This window comes from Columba livia, chromosome 1 (assembly GCF_036013475.1).
Source record: "Columba livia isolate bColLiv1 breed racing homer chromosome 1, bColLiv1.pat.W.v2, whole genome shotgun sequence".
Taxonomy (NCBI): Eukaryota; Metazoa; Chordata; class Aves; order Columbiformes; family Columbidae; genus Columba; species Columba livia.
The window spans coordinates 202,083,994-202,108,035 of NC_088602.1; the positions used below are offsets into that span (position 1 = coordinate 202,083,994).

At 35.9% G+C, this 24,042-nt stretch overlaps 1 protein-coding gene across 4 annotated transcripts in view; it reads right to left on the reverse strand.

Moving 5' to 3' along the window:
• Positions 1 to 1,073: 1,073 nt before the first annotated feature.
• Positions 1,074 to 24,042, reverse strand: part of SEMA3A (semaphorin 3A) — a 171,700-nt gene continuing 148,731 nt past the window's right edge. For all 4 annotated transcript variants that reach the window (XM_065049221.1, XM_005512064.4, XM_065049220.1 and 1 more), the window contains 5 exons: positions 22,326 to 22,367; positions 16,537 to 16,694; positions 12,570 to 12,637; positions 6,924 to 7,066; positions 1,074 to 5,391 (listed from right to left, as the gene is read on the reverse strand). In XM_065049221.1, the coding sequence (XP_064905293.1) occupies positions 4,936 to 5,391; positions 6,924 to 7,066; positions 12,570 to 12,637; positions 16,537 to 16,694; positions 22,326 to 22,367 (867 nt within the window). In that variant the 3' untranslated portion in view covers positions 1,074 to 4,935. The remainder of the gene's footprint in view (positions 5,392 to 6,923; positions 7,067 to 12,569; positions 12,638 to 16,536; positions 16,695 to 22,325; positions 22,368 to 24,042) is intronic.

Consider the following 24,042-nt stretch of genomic DNA (forward strand, 5'->3'; position numbering starts at 1 on the left):
AAGAAAAAGAAAAAGAAAAAGAAAAAGAAAAAGAAAAAGAAAAAGAAAAAGAAGAAAAATAAAAATAAGAAGAAAAAAAAAGAAAAAGAAAAAGAAAAAGGAAAAGGAAAAGGAAAAGGAAAAGGAAAAGGAAAAGGAAAAGGAAAAAAGAAAACAAAAAAATCTTTCTGTTAGTGGATTCACAGCTTACTACATCCATTCTGTCCTTGTTGTATTTGGAGACATCTTTGGCACCTCACTGAGTTACTGAGTTGCCTGGCTGAAGCTGAGGGCTTGTTTTCATCTTCAGAAGATGGTAGAAACCATATAATGTCCTTACAACATCATTTTGAACTAGACATCTCTATCCTTGCTTTACAGGAAAGAGCATGGGCAAAGCTGAATGGATTAGTGATGTTTAAGTACTACTGGTCGTTTCTTCAATTCTGTGTGTGCCAAATGGAAATAATACCATCGTTTCTTCACTTTTTGTCTGGTATATTTAAACTTCATGCTTGCCAGGACTGCATTTGTGTCATTAGCTGTTTGCACAATGCTTAGTGCCATGGCCTAGGACTTTTTGATAGAGCCCCTAGGTGCTTCCAAACAGCTGCTAGGTTTACCTAAGGATACAAGGATATGTCGATAACCGACAGAACCTGATTTATTCAACTTGCTGTCTAGGCAAGCCAGTTTCCGAAGAGGAGCACAGCTGCATTAGCATGGAATAGAGTGAATTTCATGAAGTACAGCAACTTGCTAACATTTGCATGGCTTCCAGGCTGATTGACACTTTGGTTCATGGGCAGAGCTGGAGTGGGGGGTATGCACGTATGGCTTTATCTGCATAAGCCCATGCACTTGTGTCAAAACATAGGCTGAAGATAAATTTGCAGCTTTCATTTCAGGTATTGTTAGCTTGTAGTCTTCAAAAAGAAACAATAAACATCATTAAGAAAAATAGCAACCCTTTTGGACCAGTAAACAGAGCTCATATACATTGCTAGCGTTATATTGGCAACAATGCACTCCATATGCTCATGTAGGTTACAGGGCACATTTCTCTGTAAACAGTCAAGACAGCAAACTTCAAATATTTGGAAGAAATGTTTATTTAACAACTGAATACATGCTAAAAGAAATAATTTACAGCAGCACTTTCATTACATTTGTTTCTCTCCAGTTTTCTAGTTCCCATCTGAATTGAAGTGATAAATACAGAAGTAGAATTATTTACTATCCAGTGAGGAATGCACTCAAAGAATAAGCACATAACTTTGGCACTGATATAGCAAATAAACCACCTTATCACCTGTGTGGCAAAATCTTGCATTTTAGTATTATGCTGAACACACCAAAATGGAGTACCTCTAGATAACAGTACTTTACACTGTACCTCCTTATCTAGTCAAAAATATTTACATCTCTTTTGGCTAATGTGTAGGTAGCAAAAACTGAACTATTAAACACATACCATTGATATTCACTAAATAATACATAAAAAGGATCAGTAAATGCGCATTCACATGCATTTAATTTAATTTAATTTTTTTACATAGTGACTTTATTGGGTCATGAAGATTTAACTCTGTTCTGCAGATGCACGTTTTCTCAGTTTGATGTTATATTTTAACAGAACCATACAGTTTTCAGAAGCCATTGAACAAATTCCCATCTTCAGTGATCCAGGCAAGTGCAAACTTCAGATGAGTAAGAACAAGATTGAATGCATTTTTCTTCCTTGCAAATGGTATCTTAAAACAAATCAAAATCTTTCTGGTTATAAATTAAATCCTTTATTTCTCTCACACAACTTTTTACTTACTTTTTCCAAAGTCTGTAACTAGGTCTAAAGGGCTTTGTTGATGATTTACAGGAATACTATTTTTACCTATCTTCAATCTTTATGTTACTTTAAATGATAATGACACAAGTGGGGGTATGAACTTTACTGAAGCTGCAGGGCATCCTTCTATACACAAATTCATTAAGGTCTGTGTTCTTTGAAAAAAATTTTTTTCACATCAGTGATAAACACTCTTTTAACTTGATCTTAATATGAGCCTAAAAATAAAAAATTTCCACTGCTGGCTTGATCTTTGTTTCATATTTATGTGATCAAATACAAAGACATAAACAAACTACGCATGTCAATGAGGACTAGATTGATTTTTTTTTAAGATCTGATCATATCAATTGTCCAATTAGACTGCCAGGTCACGGTAAAAACACTGCAACTTCTGTAATTTTGTTCCCATAGAATAAAACCATATCTTATGCATGTGTCTATGTACAAAACCATATCTTAGAATCCAGACTTAATTTAATCTGTTTTTAATTCAGGGGTGGCAAGATTGGATTGACTTGATTTCTGGCAGCAATTTGCTATAGAACCAGTTGCTATGAGCATGGTAGAGAAAAAAGTTAGATAGCAATTCCATTAATAAGTAAAAAAAAAAGTTATGTAGGGTCTGTAGAAATCAATCTGTAGTTTTCCCACTAAATTCTCTGAGGTTCATTTTTAAACTGTTTCCTTTTGTAACAAAGAGAATTCTAATGACTCGATGGTATACAATAGTCCTACACAAAAGGTTAAAGAGTGTTCTGTGATTATAATTAAATACTTCAGCTGACAATAATGCTTAAGAATTAATCATAGGTTGAACTGAAAAATTAATACTTCTGTACAGGAAAGCACATAGTTGAACCTATGTTTTAATTCATCTCTATTCAGCACATCATGATAGCATGGGAATTGAATGGCATATTAAAGTTCACATGAGTCAAGTTAAACATAAGAGAGACTTAAACTTGCTTTAAAACTAAATCCCCAAGTACTTTTCTAAATTATGGCCTCACACTCTTGTCCTGGTCTATTCAATGAATTTTTTTTCCTGAAGAATTAAATGACAAAAAATCTTGCAAGTTCATCTCCTGCAAAATATTTGAAGGGGCCTAAAGTGACTGGGCTGTTAGTGAAAATGCAATTGCTATGGAGGCAAGAAGCCAAGGCTTCACTGATCAGAAGGATACTGGAATTACTGAGTGGCAAGGAGACTGGGATGTATTGTGAGAGAAGCTGTCACTGCAGTTGTGTTATATTGTATCCGATAAGGTGGATAGTGTAGTGATTGACAAATTAAATAAACTGGAATGAATAACAACAAAACAGATCAGTCATCAATACAGCCATACTTCTATATGAAAGCATCTTCAGCAAATTAAGGACTTTGTTCTAGTAATTTTCCCCATAATGCCGTTACTTGAAATGATGTCATTTATGGACTCCACCAAGATAAAATATGAGAAGCTGGAGAAAGATGATCTCAAAAGAAATGGACACCATAGAGCTAGGGACCAAAGGCACATCTGTGCTGAGGTGAATAAATCCACTACTTATAACCCTAAACTGACACTTATGGTGCAAGTACATTGTCTGTTTTACCCTGTTGCTCTCCTGTATGCAGAATAAGACAGAAGTGCAGGACCAAATTATCTGTTAGCATAAACTAGCCTTAAGCTGAACTTCACCATTTTACTACTGCAGCAGACTTCACCCACATATAAAACTGTCCCTTGCATCTTAAAACAGAGAGTTTGCTATGAGGTTACTGTTTAGGTGGCTTAGTGCTGGTTCTTTGCATTTGGGTGATCTGGCCCACAGAAAGAATGAAGCACTGAGAATCAGTAGTGTGGACATATTTCTACCACTGAGCTGGGAACAAAACTCCTTAAACTGAATCTGAGCTTTGCTCATGGATATATGACAGTCTATGAGCCACAGTATTTAAATATTAGCATTCACAAATATTTACGAACCAAGAAAGCAAGAGTGTAATTAGTAGAGGGTATTTTAATGCTATTTACTTTTTTTTAATTAAAACAAAAATATACAACTGAAAATCAATGTTCTCCTCTTCATTTGTTCAATCTATAGCAAGGTATTATACATGTTGAATCATTTCAAATACCATACTTAGACAAAAAAAGAATGTAGAAGACTTCCATGCTATACAGCGACTTTCATGTTAAAATATCTTAGTTTTAAAGTTGCTTTGAAGTTACATGTCGTATAGATTACTGGGATAGAGGGGAGGAGGTTAACTGCAGTGTGACTAGCTCCCCTGGAAGATTTTCCAAACAAAAGAGTAAAGCAGCTCATAATTGGAAGTTGCCTTTTTTTCCTCTAAACCAATAATTAGAAAGTACAATATTTCTAAGACAAAAAGTCTAATCTATTTTAGAAAAGAGCTAATGTTTGCTGCATATTTTTCATGGTACATTTAAATTATAGTTTTAATAAAATACATCTTTAGATCAAAGCTGAAAGAAGTCATCAGTAGTAGGCCAGTGTACTCAACATTTTTTGTTCTTGCAGATGGCGGATGGCTTATGTTGTTCAGATTTCCACAAACAATCTCATTCAGTAATGTTTTTCCTCTTCTAGTACACATAAACAGGAGAACTGGTAGACAAAACAAGAACAAAATCCTTGTGTCCAGTCACTTGTTTAGATGTTCATCAGCTTAATGAGTTCATGCTGTTTTATACATAAGTCTAGAAATGGTAGTGCTGATGATGAAAGGTGGGTTTCGTATTTCTTTTCTTTAAGATGGCAGCATGAAATACAACATTTTGTTTATATCTCAGGCAAAAGAGAAAGCAAAACCTGCCTGCTGAACACTTGCAGAACTTTTTGAGCGGTAAGGTAGGTCCAGGTGAGTTATCATCCTTGAAACTCTGGTCTTTCTGGTCTTAGAATCAGAGCAGAGAGGAAGGACTTACTAGGAAACTTAGAAATGGATTGTATTTAAGCCTGGTGGAAATTGTTTGAACTTTCCACTCCTGTAAACATCCACATAATGCCATGAAAAGGTTCATGAATATTGCATTTTTTTTCCAGTTATCTGTCTATACAAGTTTCTACTTGGATGAGGTTCCTAGAGGTAATGTAGCTCAGACACTCCGTGGTGCCCTCTCAAATTCATGGGTCCTCCTGTTCCTACCTTTTTTATTCTCTTGTAGGTGCTTCCACTTATTTGTATTCACCTGCGCATTGGCAGGCCTTTGCCGGCGTTGTTTGCGGTCTCTTTTCCAAACCTGCTCACAAAATTCATCCATTGTGTTGAGATTGGGGTGATTGATTAACTGCATGAAGTCTCTATACCAGATCTTTTGACTGGGGGTCATGCTATTGGTAGCATCCTTGATCTTGGAGGCATCACCATCTTCTTCTTTATGGAGCAGCTCTTCCAGATGATCAGTATCAATTACTTCCAGGGTCACTTTGAGCAAAGTTTGCATGAACCCATGCTCCACAGCATGACAAAAATAAATACCAGAGTCTCTCCTTTGAAGACTTCGTAGTAATAGGCCTTGTTCTGTCCGGATCATGCGGTCATCCACTTTTATCTGTATTGGAAAAAGTGGTAATTTCAATAATCATCTTTCACAGACGTGAAAAAGTAACCTTTATCATAGTAGCTCCTTAGCACTGCTCCTTTCATCTGGTAAAACCCCCCAAACCCACATGAATGGAAAACCCCTTGCCAGCCATTTGTAGTTATGGAAGACTCAAATACTCTGGAAAAAACTGCTGAGGTACTGAGAAAAGATTTTGGGCGATTAAGATTTTGCTGCTTAGTCCCTATTACTCTTGAACAAAGATCTGTATCAACTCTATCAAATGGACTTGCTGGTAAGATTACTGAAGATGCAAGCCTATAATCAGAAGAGTCAACATGGATGCATTTGACTGCATTACCCAGGTCATTTTTATCATTATATTTGAGTCAAACCTACATATATATATATGGGAAAGGTTTCCTGTCTTCCTACAGCTCCTTACTACAAAAGCCCTTATGCATAGAAGGGGGTTCTGCATAAGTCAGGAATTTACAAAGAAACACTAAAGATTAAATCTCAAAATTTTAGTATTCAAAAAGAAGCTGTCCAAAATACTACATTTCTCTGAATTAATCTAGGAATATCACTTCCTTCTTTGAATGCACATGTTGCTGTCGACAGAAAGAGCACAAACCTGTTTGCTGCTACATCCATCGAGAATAATTTCTAAATAATTCACTATTTCTGCAAATAAAGCAAATAGCAAAAGTATCTGAAGTTGCTAGTGTAAATAAGTAGCTAGTATATGCTTTAAAATATATATATATAAATGTTTCGGAGAAGCTTGGATATATTTGCAAATACTTCAATGCAACAAACAAGTTTTGGTTTCCTACCTTAGTCTCCCTACCTACTGGAGTAGATTTCTCTTTTAAGATATGTATGAACTAGCTTGATAGTAAGATGACTTGAGAACCAGAACATAAGAATGTTGGTGACAAGAGAAAAAAAAAGTATCATCTTCATGTAATGCAAGCAGGGAAAGTCAGTGATTTTGCCTCTAGGAGCATTGTTATTGATGAAAAAAATATGTGCAAGTTTTCCTACTCTTGTGTGCACTACAGTTCCCAGTTCTTCATTCTGTCTCTATCTTATCTACAGTAAAGTCTTCAAGTGTGCAGCACACAGGAAATGCTGCTCTTAGACTGTATAATTAGATGAATGCACTTAGACTTTTTTTTCAGAGGCAGATTTAAGGTCTTTGTCATATGTAAACTCAGGGTAATCCTTGTATGATGCTTTAGGTGGCAGTTAGATGGCATGTTATCTTCTTGTATTTCTGAGTTTCTAACAGGAAATCAGTGTGTTTTGGAAGGGTTCTGACCCAGGCGAGGACATGAATGTTTTCTGATGTAACAGTCTGTAAAACCTATTAGAGATCTTATGGGATTTTATGGTAAAGAGCAACAGAATTTATGAGATTCCAGAGAAATTCTGCTATACTAAAATACAGATGGACATTATTCTGGGAGGGACTTAGGTTCAAATTTATCTTCATAGAGAAGACTAGTTGCATCACTTAATTTTTTCTCCTGTACCTCTTCTTTGCGGTCATCATTTTGCTTCTGAAACTGCCAGTAGACTACGGCGCGTTGAGATTTTGGACTGCACTCAAGAAAAGTACTGCTATTCTCTACTCCATAGATAATCTTTTCCTCCAGAGTCTGACCACCTGGGTTATCTGTAAAGCAAGGAAAAAATAATTAAAATTACCAAGAAAGGAAAATCTTAGACTGCTGAGTGATTTTTTTTTTTTTTTTTTTGGTTTAGAATTTGAGCTCCCTTAAGGTGTTCAAACATAAAAACCTTAAAAGAAAAAGATTCCCTATATCAATATGCCATTTGGAAAATCTCCACCCACATCTCTATTTTGGTCAAGATGCCTGGTAGGGCCTTTTTAAAATTATTTTTGTATTTTAAATCCTAACAGCTGTTAACATCTCAATATGTGAAGTTTATGAATTTCATTGTGAAATTTTGTGGAAATCTCATTATTATTCATCAAGGAAAACATCTAAAACATTACAAGAATTTTTAGTAGCAAACTACATGCAGTGAGAAAACTCAGGGTGTAGTTGTAGAATGTTTGTAATGATGCCTCCTGGGCTCTATGATCATAACACTTTAGAGCAAAGCAATAAAACATGAGGCTATTTAAAAGTAGTATAATGTGTTTAGATTATATGGCACTGCAGTTTGCTGAAGCTGTTAATGACCAGGAATAATGTTTTTGAGGAAACAATCTTCAATTAATCATTTCCTCTCATACTGACATAATTTATGGAAATGTAATAAGGTTAATAAACCAGACATTATGGGAGGGGAAAAAGAAAGTTCAATAAATTACTTCCTTTTGCAAGAACAATGTTTCAAGATATTCATCAACTTTCTGGAAATGTCACATAGCTATAGGACTTATATGGCATTTGATTCTTCTCCAATACCGCAGAGACTGTAAGGCATCGTATTTCAACTCTCCACCTTAGCTCTTTAAAATGCTGTTATGGACTTAAGTGGCAACAGTACAATAATCCTGGAGAGTAGAAGGGGAGGAAGGGGTTGGTAAGCTATTTAACATAGTGTTGATCTCATGGGGTTTCCTGTCTCTTTGCCATTATTTGCCTTTTTTTCCATTTTCTGCTTTTGATCTTTAGCACTGGAAATCTTTAAGGAACTTCTTTTTATATGTTTTAACAGGAAAATTATGTGTAATTAAAATCCTCTTGGATAAATCCTTTGTCAAGTTCTGCTTGCTTTTACTGTGCCTTTATCATATTGGCCATGTTTAGCAAACACAGGCTGTTTGCTAGATGGCTGAGCCAAAGGTAAAAATAAAAATGAGCTCCCGATGTATGTTGATACAGTAATCATATGTCTTTCCATAATGACTTGCAGCCCTGAGAGAGGATGGGAGAGGGGATGGCGACAGAATAGGAACTAGTGCTTGCCCAGTTCTCAGTAAGGAAACACCAAATGGCCTATTAACACTAAACAAATAAGGAATGGGTTAGCTTGCTTTCCTCTGCTGGATTGTGAACCTTTCCAGCAAGTAAGTGGGGTGCTATATAAACAACTAAGTGAAACAAGTTTTACGACATCTCTAAGAAACCACATCCCTATGAAGAATGTCAGTGCAGCTTTGAGCCAGGAAGATGAGGAGCAATGGAGAAATGAGTTAGAAAGCAAAGCAGCAAGAGAAGAGTAAGAGAGCTGGAAGAGAATGCAGACAAGAGTATCAGTGGTAAGGTCTAAGATGGAATATGGGTGATTTTGTGTTCCTGAAATAGGGGAACTGGAAATGTGTGAAAAGATTAACTGAATACAACTAGAAGTGGTAAGATAGAAATTGGAACTTGAAATGATTGGCTGGTAACTGATGGGTCCAACTTCAACACTGCGAATGGCTGACTGTTGTGCTGTCTCTTATGTTTCAGGTTAGGTACTCTAATTTAGGAACAGGATTCATACGGCTGAGCAGGCAGCCAAAGATCCTCACAGAGAAGCAGTTTGATATCTGAACAGGGATCCACAACAGATAGTACACATAGGGCTGCAGCATAAAACGATCAGTAGGAAATGTCCACATTTATAGCCTGGGATACACAACATTACTACTCCAGCTATGTGTTTCTGTGAAACAGAGATTTACAGGATTCCAGAGTAAAGGACAGAAACACAGTGATTTCACCCTAGGATGCATGGTCTAGTTAATTCCAATCTCCCATGTTCCACATGCTTTGAAACATGGCTGCAGAACGGCAAACGTGAACAAAGGCAATCCAATAATATGGGTGCTTGTATTGGAAGTGGAGTTAGCAAGTCAATCTCCTAAGCCTAAGTAGACTTTGAACCTTCTTCTCCCACATCCTAAATAGCTGATTTAACCAATGGGTCACTCATTAGGTGGCTTGCAGCACCGCTTGACTATATCTTTATGAACACAGCATAGAGCAAGTGGATTATACAGGAGGAAAGTACATGTCTCATTTAATCCAAGGAGACAGTCTTCTAGATCCTAAATATCAGCACAAAGGACAAAAATAGCTATTTCTTTGGCAAAAGTCCTATGCCCATGAGCAGTAGAATACTTTTAAGTACACAGAGAAGTTTCAGCTGGAAAACTTATGTACCTAAGATATCCGTAGCATCTAATAAACTAGCCATAAGTTTTCATGGAAGCTACCTTGAAGGTGGGTGTTCTGATGCCATTTAAAACTTCTGAGTGTTTTCTTCGATCTGGTACATGACATTCTAGTGTGTTAGAGATCACCACAGAAAATGGCAGAAGCCCCCTTTAAATATCCTCACAGCTCCAAAAAATATAGTATGGGTGACAGCCATGCAATGAGAGAGGAAGGATTTAAGAGATCCTTCAAATTCCATTTCCATGATTTAAAGGGAGCAGAAGGCAGGTCCAGAAATGTCTATAATGGTCATGTAATATTAAGCATGTGGAGTGCAAGAAGGTAAGCAGAGTGATGGAATAATCACAGGATAAGAGTGTAGCTCTGAGTGTGAGGGAGAAGCTGAAGAGACTAGAAGGAAGAATGAAAATCTGGGAAGTTCAGAAGAGCAGCTGGAGGAATTATAAAACTATAGAAGTAATGAAGTTGGTTATGAAATTCAACCCAAAATCCTGTCTGAGAGCTGTAATTCCCAAAATGAACCAAACAGCAGTATCATTTTACTGCTCTGATAAATATCCTTTAAATACATAATTTCTGACATAACCGAAGAAGTATGAAAAGCTAAGTGCTTATATCAAGATAGCTTTGCAGATTAATGAATCTGACTATACAGTTAAATTCAGAGTGATTCTTTGAGCTTCCCTTGGGATAAATAACCTAAAAAAAAGGTCTATCTTCTTTGACAAATTCTGCAAAACAAGAACTTGATTAATTTCTTGATAGCACTAGTATGCCAAGCTTACAAAAATGTTCTTTAGCTGACACAAAGGTGATTGTGCTTTTAGATTTAAGCATTGATGTCTGGTCAAACACCTCTAGAGCTAAGGATCCTCAGCTCCCTCTAATGTTGCTGTGCATTAATTTTGTACTACATCTTACACATTTCCACAAAAAGGCAATTGAAAGAGCTACCTAACCTTATTAAAAGCATTATTGCTTCATATTTATATCAGAGTAAGTTTCTGTAATTTTTAAAAGTGAGATAAACATTAAGAGATTGTATTTTTTTTCTTGTTTCTGTTGGTTCACATGAAGAATCAACTGGCAATTACTGCAAAGGAATGTGTAGACAAGTAGTAAATGGTTGCCAGAGCTTATTTTTGTCTGTAGACCAACCCAATTCTTCATTTATTGTCCAGGAAACTACTAGTCATAACCAAGGAAATAACTCAGCATAAGTTGGCATAGGGAGTTTATGAGCCATGCAGCTGTCTGTACAATGCATGATCATGTGTGAATGATAAGTAAATATAGGAAAATTTTATAGATAGAGAAAATTTCACTCCATAACAATCCAAAACATTCCTCAAGTACAGTATTTTGGCAGTGCATCCTTAAAGCCTAGGACCTACAACTGCATTCCTTCAGTATTTTTTGCAATTTATTGATTCTTCTAATCCCACTATCTTCATTTCACCATTAAGTAAAATTTTCAGGGATAACTTGTCTCATACTTGCTCTGCTCATTTTGACAAAGCTATATTAAAGCTCCTTGTGATCAAATGTGCCATATAATGGCTTTTTTCCTGACCTTGAGTTCTCATGATTGTTGTCATGAAAAAACAGCACTGGATTACCCTGTTCCCTTTGGACAGAAGCTCTCTTTTCAGACAAATATATTAACCAAATATGGGAAGATATAAAAAACAAAATTATTTGAAATCCTTTTCTTGTCCATGAAGATAGAGAACAGACCTACAGCTGTATGAAGAGAATGTGAAAAAAACTGGACATATGGTTGTTCAGATAATCATTTTAACTGGTGAGTAAAACGTCCAGATAGTAAAAAGGTAAAGCTAAGACATGCTTCTGCTGTTAATAAAATCCATGTTTAGTGCCTGGTGAAGTTTTCCTGTTGGGGAACTGAAAATGTCATCTCAGCCCTGATATATGGATGGTCTCATCTGCACTGTATAAGCATTATTAGATATCAGGCAACTGGCAATTTGTGAACATTTTATTAATATTAGTCCACACTGACTAGTTCAAATCTGAACTAGTTGTACATTCATGAGCTCTCAAAACATGACAACTACATATTGATCATAGTCTATTCGTGCACTTTTCCAAACCCTCTTCCTCTCTGAGTAGCTTGGCCTGAGTCTGACAATCAAGAAGTAAAAAGAAAAGCTATGGTAATGTTATCATTCTTGCTATTACAAGGACTAGAAGGGCACAAGGGTTTTGAGGTATCTCCATTTTTAGCCACCTCTTCATTATTTTTCCCAGAAACTTGTCCAGTGGTTTAACTGTTATTATAGATGTACCACAAACATAAGTAATCATTTTTTTCCAGCAGAGGGAAGTATTGCCTAAGTGTTCTCCTTGCTTTTGACAAAATGGACATTTTTCATTTTCCGAGTGAAGACTTTCTGAAGAGTTTGGCAACAAATTAGTAACTGTGAGAAATTTATCAACCAAATAATTCAAGCAAAGAAGATCTGGTCAATACACTGTGAAAATGAAATAACCAACAAAAAACCAGCCAAATGATTTCAAAAAAAAAAAAAAAACATGCTGAAAGCACATGAGACAGGCCTACTGCAAAGAACTTTCTGATCTTAAGGCCTACTAGTGCAGCACCTACAACAACAACAAACAACATATTTAGCCAAGGTAGTTAATTACGTGTTTGGTTACCATCCTATGCAAACTATATGAAGCAGCATGCACATACTTCTTGCTTTTCTGAAAGAGATCTGACTTCCTTCTGACATAATATTCCTGATGGTATGGTATTACCAGCTAAACAAAGCAGAAAATTTGAAACACTTAAAACTGTTAATTTGAGGAAAACAAAAAATAATAACAGTCTTTAGTGTCTGATCCAGGCCATTGTAAGAAATCTAAATTTGGATAATGATGTATTAAATTCATCTTTCCCAGATGTTCAAGACAATTTCACCAACAAATCATTCATGTGCTTCCTACTCTTCTCATGCACAGTCTATAAACAACACGCAAATTAGTTGTACTTCAGTCATACCCACAACTCACCGTGATGCTGCAGGTCTGAGCAGTGGGTGAGCGGGTCCCCATTGCGGATGTCTTGCCGTCTAGTACGTCTGCAAATACCATATTGGAAAACTGTTAGTGACCCTCTCAGCAGTCAGCATTCATATTTGCCATGACTGAAGAGGAACAAATGGAACATATATATAATTAGGTCACAGACACACCTAAACAACAGTAGGAAGGTAATAATACCATTTAAACTATATTCTATCCATTATCACGATTTGTCGAATCAGCCTTTACTCTTACAGGTAAAGTCTTCAGAAACTGGCAAATATGTATCACTTGCAGTGAGACTATGGAGTTTATATTAACTGTGTTGGCAATATTAATCACAGACAAATTCATTACTTGATTCATAGATACAGGGGATCAAAGTATATACAGTACAGTTTAATGTGAATAGTAAAACAAACAAACAAACAAACATGAAGAAGCTACAGCTTCTTTGCAATACAGAATACTTTAAGTATCATGGCATCTTTCAGCTGAAATGAAACTTTAGGATGGATGGCTTTGAAAGAATGTCAAAGTTCTGTGTTTTCTACACGATCTAAATTAAAATATGTAGATAATTTCGACAATTACAGATCTCACCAAAACATTTCTGATAAAACCTTTTCCAAAACTGTTGCAAATGGCTTTGTCTTTAGAATAAACAGAATAAAACATTTATTGGAAGATTTGGAAATGTCATTTATTCCATCATTTGAAGATTAAGTCTGAGTTCTAGCTTTTACTTCATTGCATTTAATATACTGTATTATTTTTCCAGCTTGATTTCCACTGGCTCTTTTGGAAAGCATGTTGATCTGTGCTAAAAAATGTTGTATTTCACAGAAGAAAGATTTTTAATATGGTTTTATTTTGCATTTGTTTTCCTCTGTCTGCTCCTATTTTTATTTAAATAGCTGTGACACAAAATTCAACTGAGCCAGAGAAAAGCGTTTCGTATAAAAAAAAGAAAAAAAGAACAAGGCAAACAAAGATGTGTTTCAAGTGTGAGCACTTTACTTTAGGAATAAGAGAAAGCCTGAGGGCTTGCAAAATTAGAGGAGAACAAAGAGGATTAGGCTGCTGAACAATGCTGTGATTTCAGATTAGGGCATCCAGCAACGGATATGCAAAAGTCAAGTAGCCTTGTAAAAAGCCCTGTTGGTCACTCCCTTGTGACAACATCCCACTTTTTAAAAAAGCCATTGTTCTGCAGTACAGAGCCCATCTCTCTGCTGTTCACCAGCCCTGTTTGCAGACTCTCACTAACAGCCCAGCATCAGCACATACCAAGAGTTCTTACAGAGGCACCATCGCCTGCACAACTCACTCTCTTTGGCTGAAAGACTTTCACCATTTATTTTTCGCTGGAAACTACCAAAATGTTAAAACCAAAATGAATTAATAATGTGAAGTGTGGCGACAGTATTTTCTTTTCTCAGAAAAAAAAATTCAGAACGTGCATTTTTTATATCTTTCTGAATACAAGCTGCTTTAAAATTATCCTAGTGAGCTAGCGCGCTTTAATAAGGAACGTTCTGTTGATTGATATATAATTAAAAAACCCCCTAATCCTAATTTGAGATATCCATATTACTCATGACCAATGAATAAAAATATACCAAAACATAAGGAACCATAAAAATATTTTACTCCTTCCTAAATTTTTAGATGCAGTGTATTTATAGGATCCTATTTGTAGAAAAGAAGTCTGTGTTACAACTCATGTTACTGTCAATGGAGTTTGGATGAGATGTTTAGTTAGAATCTCAGGAAAATGTTGCACACATCACCATTGTATCAACATGATGATTTATGAAATATGAACCAGATCACATCTGCATGGGGTAAAGTTAAGTGGTCACACTGCAGGAGCTCTGAACTGTCATTTAGACTAGTAAAACACACAAAGAAAGAAAAGTAAATTAAAATTGTGTCTTATAAAAACTTCTTTTTAAAAAACAGAGAAAAAATAAAATAAAAAGCAAAACCCCAAACCAACTACTAGTAAAACGTCTGTGCAATTGCCTCAGGACTCAACTTTCACAATATTTCTGGAGCCTAAAATTACAAGGACTCATTATTAGGAAAATGTTGACATTTAAGCTGTTTCCAGCAGGGCTGATTTTGTCATACATGCATTCACAACTGGCTTGAGGCAGTGGGTACAGCAGGTACCAGGCAAACAGGGGATCCTCTCTCTGGGTAACACACGCCTTTATTCTGCTGCTGCTGCCAAGGGAAAAATGGGGGGAAATAAGAGGGGACAGCAGTTTTTGTGAATGCATTGACCAGATCCCAGCCTTCCAGGACTTACTCTTTCTTTTATAGTGGCCTCAAAAAGAGTAAGGTTTTCCTGTACCTGTGTAACCCAGTTTAGCCCCAGTAACCTGGTCCCTTAGTCCCTGTAAGAAGAGGTCCCAGTCTCTTTAGCCCTGACGGCAACAGTGATCTCAGTTGACGGTTAAATATGTTGGAGACGTGGATAAGGAAAAGGCAAGAGCCCTTTTTCTTCCATCAGTGTAAGTAGATGAATGACAGGATGATGTGCTCTGTGGGTCTTAAATGGGTTGGGAGTAGGAATGAGTGCTAATGAATGCTAAAAAAGGATGAAGTTCAGGGGTAAATATTAGTAGGGAGGTAGTAGAGAAGAGTGATTCAGTGATTCCTGACCTTACTGTCTTCAACTTAGAGACAGTACTCAACCATACTGACTTCTAACCCTGAAAACCTTCAGATCAAATCATTCTCTTAGACTCTCCTTGAAAACCTCACTGTTTCCTTTCCTCTCTTTTCTCCTTCTCCTCCAGTGGAACTGCCATCCTCCCACCACACATTTGAATTCAGCTCATGCAGCTGTGAAAATTTGACCAGCTATTCTTTTGGGATGGATTCAATTACTCCTTTTTAATTATTTTCTAAAGAATTTCAAAAGAAGCTTGTCTCAGCTTAACTCTGTTTCCTGGTGCAAAAATGGAACCTGATGTTCCATAAGCAGCTTTTTACATTGTCATCAGTATTTGTTTAGGATACATTGTAGTGTTAACTTTGAAATTTTCATCCCCTCTATCTGAAAAGTCTGTGACACAAATGCTGCTTCCCAGCCTTTACCACATTTCATGTCCTGCAGCAACCAATCCAAATCGGGGGGTTTGGAGTCCTGACATTCTCAACTCAGTATTTCCTCCCATTAATTTTGTGTATATAAACCCTTATGTATATAAACTCTTGGATTCCTTGCTTCTTCATAAGTGCAAGATGTTTGGCATATTCAATTTAATGTGAGTGCTTTTCTATCATTTTAGATGATTTATCATGGGAATTTCAACACTACACCAACGTTTGTTCTTACTTGCAAGTCATTATTCAGTTATTCCTAGTTTCTACTTTGGTAGCTAAGACCTGTTTAGTAACTAGCTTGTATACTTTAGGAGAAAGAATTTCAGAGGTAAAACACTTAGATACATCAACACATACATGTTATACTGTTTAATAATAACTATAATGTTATACGTCATTAAACAATAACTTTCCATTCATGTCCAAACACTTAATAAATATTTCCTTTGAATTAGAATTAATGAAAATGCAGAATAATTTACTTGGGTAAGTAGTTATTTTATTTTAATACAAAGCCCCCTCCTCATGTTAGAGAAAAGGATTTTTTCCTTTTGCTGTTTATTACTGAATATAAAACAATGAATCCATTTCAGAAACAACTCTTTCCTGAATGTTTTTTTACACCAGCTTTTTAAGTCAACCCAAGAAGTAGCAGTGTTCACTTCAAATCAACCAAGACTTCATATTGCTTGTAACTCCCACAATTATGTTTTCTTTGGAAGAGAAAAGGATCCAGTTAACCATTCCATGAAAAATCTCCAAAGCCCTCTGGTCATATTGAGATCATCAGTTAAAACAAATAGCAAACCATGCAGACATCTGAAACTGTCTCTACCTCTTAGCAGTGGGGAAGTAACGTGAGCAAGATGAACCATCCCAGGCACAGTAAGGGTCTCTCGCAAGGCAACACTCAGCACATGCTTTTCCATACACATCACAGCGGTGTAAAGGAAGCTGTGAAACTCCAGTGGCTGAGCCAATGTAGAGCTGTTGCTGTTATAAAAATTAAAAATAAAAAAAAATTTTAAAATTGCAAATTACCAGAAAGAAATAATAAAAACACCCATAATAATATGTTAAGACCATTACAGATACAATAAATGATCATAATCCTGATGTACAATAAAGAGATGAGAAATGAATTATCCACATTAAAAAAAAAAACAACAACCAAACAAAAACAAACAACAAAACAAAACAGTAAAAACTCTGCTTTTTGTATGAAGCTTTTGGTGGTTTCTCTAAAGAGTAAGAAAAATTAAAGTACTCTTCCAATTTTTCTTTTCCATTTAGATCCTTGCACTGGGAAAGCACTAGAATCAGCATCAGAAAACAAAGGAGAATATGCTTTTGAATTTAAAGACAAGCAACATAAATTTCCTATTTATGACCACGATTTGTATATTTCTGAGGGGAAACCTGAAGTAAATAATTTCAGACTGATGTCAAGGTATTTCAGCTTAGAAGTGCTGCCATGTACACACTTCTTTGCATGACCAATCATTCTGGTCCTTCATAGTCTTTTCTATGTATGACACATTCTAATTGAAACATATATTTAATGAGGGGAAATGGCTTACTTCATTTTGGATAAAAAGAAGCGTTGAGTGGAAGTTGTAGTTCAAATGCACAGAGAAACCATAAAGTAAGAAAGAGATGCAAACAAAATGGCATGCAGCTTTGTATGGCATTACAACAGAATATCTTGCCTCTCCCAGTTTCCTCTCTGATATCAAATTCATGTGGTTCATTAGGGAAATTGGTTCCCAGAGGGACATAAGGAAACTGAACTACTGATCCCACGTGAAAATCCAAACAGATATTTCAGCTTATCACTAATTCACAAAGAAAACAAGTATGAGCGTAGTAAGTAAATAGATTTTCCTCTGAGATGCAAAACTAGGGGGAAACAAAATAAATAGACAAACAAAAATTAAATGGCATAATCCTTCTGTTTTGGAAACACTGACAGTTTGCTATCAGAAGCATAAACTTTGTCACCCAGAACCCATGGTGGATCCATTAACACATTTCTTTTTCCTGTCTCACTTCAAGCAGTCCCACCAGGAAAATACAAGTTCATTTTTATTTTTCTTTTTTAAAAAGCATAAGGCTGGTGTGAAAAATAGGATATCAAGAAATGTTATCAAAATTCTTCATCTCCTGCATCGTGATATCCCAGAGGTACCATTTCCAGGAAATTTGGGGATGGAAGGTGGCTGAGGTCACCTGCCTACTAGAAATGATAAAGTACTGGATACCAGGAGACAGAAAACCCAAAAACATCATAAAAGGTGTTGCCTTAAATTCTTCCAGAGACAGCAGCTTGGCAGTTTATACAGACATATTAATTGTAACAGAAACATCCCGTGCATTTATATAAACAGCAGTATTTTCTCAAGAAAAACATAGCAAGGAAAGAACCCAAAGGAAAATTCACTGGTAAATTGTAAACTAAGCCCTTTCTAAGCAGCTGCTTCCATCTATTATAGTAAACCTACATTCTCTGGGTAAAAATCTCTGGCCATGCAGAACTCTACACAAAGACTTAACTGTACATACTGGTCCCCAGATAGTGCTGTATCCTTGAGAAGCAGATGACAGGCAGCAGACATGATAAGCTGATTCTCTATAGCTTAAGTCACTTAATCAAGTACCCACCTTAGGGGTATGCTCTCTAGTAAAAGGAGCAGCAATTCAAATCTTAGGTGACCTAAACATCTCTCAAGGGATGCTTTTTCTCTTTACTGATTAGGGAGGCAGCATAGGTCAAATTAGAGCTTCAGTTAAGTATCTTAAATGTCCAGATGGTATTGATCTGAGTCCTATGTAATTGGGGCATTAATATATATAAGCATGTAGCAACGTGTGGTGCAAGTGATATAAAAAACAACCCAGAGAATGCACATGAGAAAATAAAGAAGAATGGTGTAATGCTTTCCTATATACCTCTGTAACCAATTTCATTTCACCAAAAACCCCTCCCACATTTCTAATAAATGTCTTTAGAATTGAAGAATGACCAGAAACATAGGATAAAAAAAAGAAAAAAAAAAAAAAAGAGGCCAAAATAGGGTTCCTTAAATACTCTGTTTCTTGTTCATAAATTCATAAAGTTCAGTCAGTGAACTGCAGCATGTGTTTCAGGTGCTGCACAGCCTGAAGGCTGCAACCCTGTTTGCTCCTCTTCTGATCATGGTTTTAGTCTCCAGCTGGTAATCATTATTCTAGACACTAATAATATATAAATCCAGGCAGTAAGAAATTCAGAAAATAGTAACAGAATGATTTGCATCAATGGTCTGACCGTACTTTGCCATACACAGTCAAACTGCCTTTTAGGCAAAGAGTTTCTTCTGAGAGGCTGTTAATTTAATAAATCAGTGGATTATCAGATCAGACTGGGGGGGATGTGGGAAGGAGTTGTCCTCTAAAAATTCTTACAAAGTATCAGAACTCTAGAAAAGCTGAGGAGACTAACATTTTAAGCAATCCCGTGGTTTTTGGTTTGCCCAAAGCACTGCCCAAAACACAGTCTTTCCCCAGAAGTCAAAAAAAAGAGGTAACTGAGAATTTTCCATTTGCAATTAAAAAAAAAAAAGAGAGAGAGAATGAGATGAAAAAAATGTAATTAAAAAAAAAAAAAAGACAGGCAGAATTTTTAAGGATCTTCAGAAAGAGCATGAGGTTCAAATCCTATCTAATTTTATTATTGAAAAGTAACTGATGCAGAATAGTTCAGGGGGCTGTTTAAGTGACACGTGCATTTTGATCTAGTCCTTTCTATTAATACATGCATACTATGGACAGAAATGATGATCTCTGAATAGAACTCAGTACTTTCGAAAAACACTATAAAAGTAGCCACTAAGGTTTTTCTGAAGGTCTCTGCCTTTCCTTTGACTGAGAATCTTATGGAAAAAAAACAAAAGCTCTTCGTAGCAGTTCACCAGGCAAGAAGTTGGTCTATATCAGCCAAAGATCTTTTTTTTTTCCCATCTTACCAGAAATCCAATTGCTTTTCGAAACAGAGGATCACAAACCTGACCCTGAGACAAAAATGAGAGCTTGCTCCACAAAAAGTCACCCTTGATTGAAAGCCAGGCCTGACTTTTTTGCCTGTTTCCACATTTTTAAAGGAAGGGAAAAATTCTGGAGAGCCCTCTGACATGCCTCAGGGACAAGTGGTGGCTGGGGGTTTCCTGCAAGCCTGGCTCCCAGAGAGCTGGGAATTTAAGCAGCTTCAGGGTGGTAGGGTGGCTCTAGGATGTTGTCCGCTCCAAGTTTGTCTTTGTTGCTAACCTTGCATAAATTGTCTAAGTGATAAGGCTAGACAACCCCAGGGCTCTGAACACAATTAGGAGGAATAAGTAGCTTCAGTAGGAAAATATAATTCCTGTGGGTTAAAGACAGCAGAGTTGAGAAAGACTGTATCAAGGCTTAGTCTTGTATGTAACAGCTACATTTCTTTGCTCCAAGTCACTCCTGTTCAAGGGCTGAATTCATGCTTACAGAAACATGGAAGCCGTAGAGTTTTACATAATTTAAAACTTAAGCTAAGTTCTACTCCTGAAGAATCGACAGATTTTGGTCTTTAGAAAGAAGAGTAATTTGAATTTGTAACATGTCATATTGGTGTGATGGCAAAGGTAGCTTTGCACAACCAATGTAGTAAAACATTCAAAAATAAGCAGAGACTCCCTGTACTATGTTTTTATAATTGGATGAAAGAGTTGCTAGTGAAAAAATAAAATGAAGTGATTGCTTTAAAGTTATTCAGTAGGACATGCTGGTTTTACTGTTTACATTTCATGCTCTGGCTTTTTACAATGCGTAGAATTATCGTGCTGTTTATAAGAAAGTTGCCCTGCTTATCAGAACACAATGACTAAAGTGTTCGAGTTATAAAACTACAGTATTTTAAAATCATAAATATAAAATGGAAACATGTTGCCATATTCTTATATGACAGAGACACAGTGCCAAAAGCTTGTCATACTGTATCATGAGTCTGTCATTTGAAGCCTGAGGCTGGTTGGTTTTTCATGAGCTTAACTCTGCCTCAATAACTTCTGTTTTATGCTCTTTTTTAGCTTTAGACAATTTTAGCAGTGTCAACTTGTTTTCAAAAGGCTCAGGGAAAATTGTAATCTCTCCTGAATAACTAAAGATATTTTGGAGAAGAATTGTATGAAAATGAATGGTCCATTATAAAATATGATTGGCTGCTTTAGGGGAATGTATATGTAAAAATAATCTAAAACAGAGCATTTTGGTATAATGTGAACATATATACAACTTGACAAGTTTGTTTTTATATATCCCAGTATTCAACAGTACATTTTTTTGCCCTGCCATCATTGTGGTTTTAGGTGGTAAACTATGTTAGAAGAGTATCCCCAAACAAAATGTTCTCTGTCAAATACATGAATGTTTTCAGACAATTTCCCTAAGTACAGTGAATTCTGAGTTAAATATGCAACTTTTCAAGTGTTATGTAGGGCTCTTTCCATTACAGAATGAATTCAGCTTCTGTTTAATAATGTATAGAGTGAGGTATATGAATTAACTAAATCTTATTTATAACACACACAATTTTTAGAGCACCAAGTCCTGGAAGTAACACCAAATCTCCTCTTTACAGACAATGATGTTAAAGAAAAATTACTGAGTGTGAACAAGCTGCTTGTATTTACCAAATTAGGCTCCAAAACAACCCAAATATGAAAAAGGGAAAAAAAAAAAAAAGTTTTATTATGTTAAATTTCACACTAAATTTTGTCTCGGATATCTGAGGCAGGACTGGAAGATAAACCCCTAATATCCATTTTGCTCCTGGACTGCAATCCAAAGTTGTTTGCACAACTACATAACTCATCAGCTGCTACACACAGAAGCCTTCTAATAATTGACTGTATTTACTCAGAAATGTAGGAATCACCGTTACTGTGAATCTGACAAAGTTTTACCTCCATCTCTCAAGGGGTCCAGGTTATTTTAGTTATGGTCTGGTCTACAATGAAGGCTATAATTTATATATTTTCTTGAAGAAGTTAGTTATTAGTACACTCAACAGAAAACAGGAAATGTCAATTCTGGAGTCTGGAACCCATATCCTACCAATGTCACTGAACTAGAAGGCCATGGAAAATTTGGACTAAATCAGATCTATCCTCTTTGTTAAAGCCAAATGGCGCACACCCAGGAATGGAATGGGCATTGGATGATGTGTTTCCAGTTTTTGCTTCCACTATCTGCATTTTGTACTAGGCTGTTCCTACAGAGACTGGAACTAGTCCCATTAAAGCAAGGAACCAAGTTTGGCCACTCCTTTTGAGTAGTTTTTCTGTCATAATATTCCGTTGTGTGGAAATTTTTTTCTAGAGAGGCTCCAGACAGCTGGATAGTTTGTGTTTAGCTTCCACCTTACCAGTAAGTAACACAGACTAGGCTTTTCCTTCCTCCTTTGTATGTCACATATTCCTGAGAAACTACTGATGTTTATATAAATGGATGGGATGCTGCTGCTGTAATTAATGTCTCTACTGACTGCCAAGTTACTGTCTCTAAAAGACAGAGACCAATAAATATTTAAAAGTGATTTAAAGTTTGTGCACATAGTACCTGCTTTGTGGAAATCTTCATTGCTGAAATAACAGTGGGTTCCTGGGGGGGAAAAAAAAAAAAAAAAAAAGAGTGAAATTACAAAAATAAGCTCTAGAAACATAAAAATCCTGCTAGACTGTTATTTGACCAGCCTAGAAATCCTGAAATTAAACTAAACACTCCTCAGTAATAGTGCTTCTTACTTATCTTGTTCAGCTGAATTGTGTCTAGTTGAAAGTGAAATAGAATTGTAGACACATAATTTTCTATGATTATTACAGTTTCATTGTGATTACTTTGTTACTAGTTTCACACCTTGACATGAATTTCTATACTTCATGTTAAAACTACATTTAAATAACCTCTCAGGTAATATGAAAATAATGACAATCAAACATTCCTGCAAAATTTTATTCATATGAAAAAGCCTTAACCCCAAGCATATTCATGTACAAAAAAGTTGCTCCTATTTGCAAAACACAGAACCAAATCTGTCAAGAGTTTTTTTGCACCCTGGAATAGCTATTATTTAACCAACCAAATGGGTCACTAGGAGAGTTATTGTTCTCCTAGCTAAGTCCACTTTTAGTTATGCTTATCTGTAGCACACAGGTGTCAAACCAATATCTACTTTCTTACATGAGCAACTGTAGGAAATATTTAACAGAGTAAGTATGTTTAGATCTGATTAAGACTGTTACTCCTCTCAGGCTCAGCTGCTTGAATGGATTTTAAACCTGCGAGTAAAAGTGGCAAAATTTGATTATCAAGTGTGCAAGTCAATTCTGTACGAACTTTATTCCATCTAAAAATCTGCCATTGATCCCACTCATCATATTTTTGGTTATGTCCATTAATAAAGTCCTTATTAAGCTTTTACGCTTGTGTAGCTTTCAACTTGCATATTCTGAGAGAATTTGATATGGGTCAGTGAATGTTAAGCATGTGGACTTGCCTTTACAAAAGGGTTAATAGACCTTATATTAGAAAGCATCAATTAAGTTTAACATTCAAATGTAAATTGAACTCATTAGTTTGTTTGCTCAGCTGTTCAGAGAAATATTGCACAAATGGGGTTAAGAGAGGCATTTGTTATCAATGTAAGAGATATGGAAGACTTACAGTTTCATGGAATTATAAATGAAAAACATTGTAATCAGCACATTAGTTTAAGAATCAAAATGCATTGTTTATGATGCAGGTAGACTCTTTAGTAACTAAAGAAAACATATTTGGTTAGGGTACATGTAAAATCTGTTGCAAATTTCCTATTGAAAGATCCATATCTTATGCACACAAATTCTTCTTATTCCACTGAAGTACATTAATGCCCTCTTTAAGGCTTAAACGGATTCCAAAGGAGATAAATGAGCTTTCAAGTAAATCAGAACAACAAAATGCTTTTTGTGCAATGAATAAATACCCATGTAAAGTAAAATACCAGATTTGAATTTGCAATTAGCCATTCTACTTTTGTAAAGCTTTTCTGAAACAAAACTTTCACTCCATTTATTTTCCTTCCTTCACTTTTATATTTCTCTGATCTCCTTTAGCTTCTACTTGATTTAGGGAAGAGACTTATACATTATCAAGAATTGCCAAATTACCCTGCATTAATGTAATGACTTTTGCGCATATAAAAAAGAAAAAAAGATGGGAGTCACAAATTACTTGTCTCATTTTCTCCTTAGAGTTATTACTTTATTTTTCTGTTAAAAAAAGAAAAAAACCCACC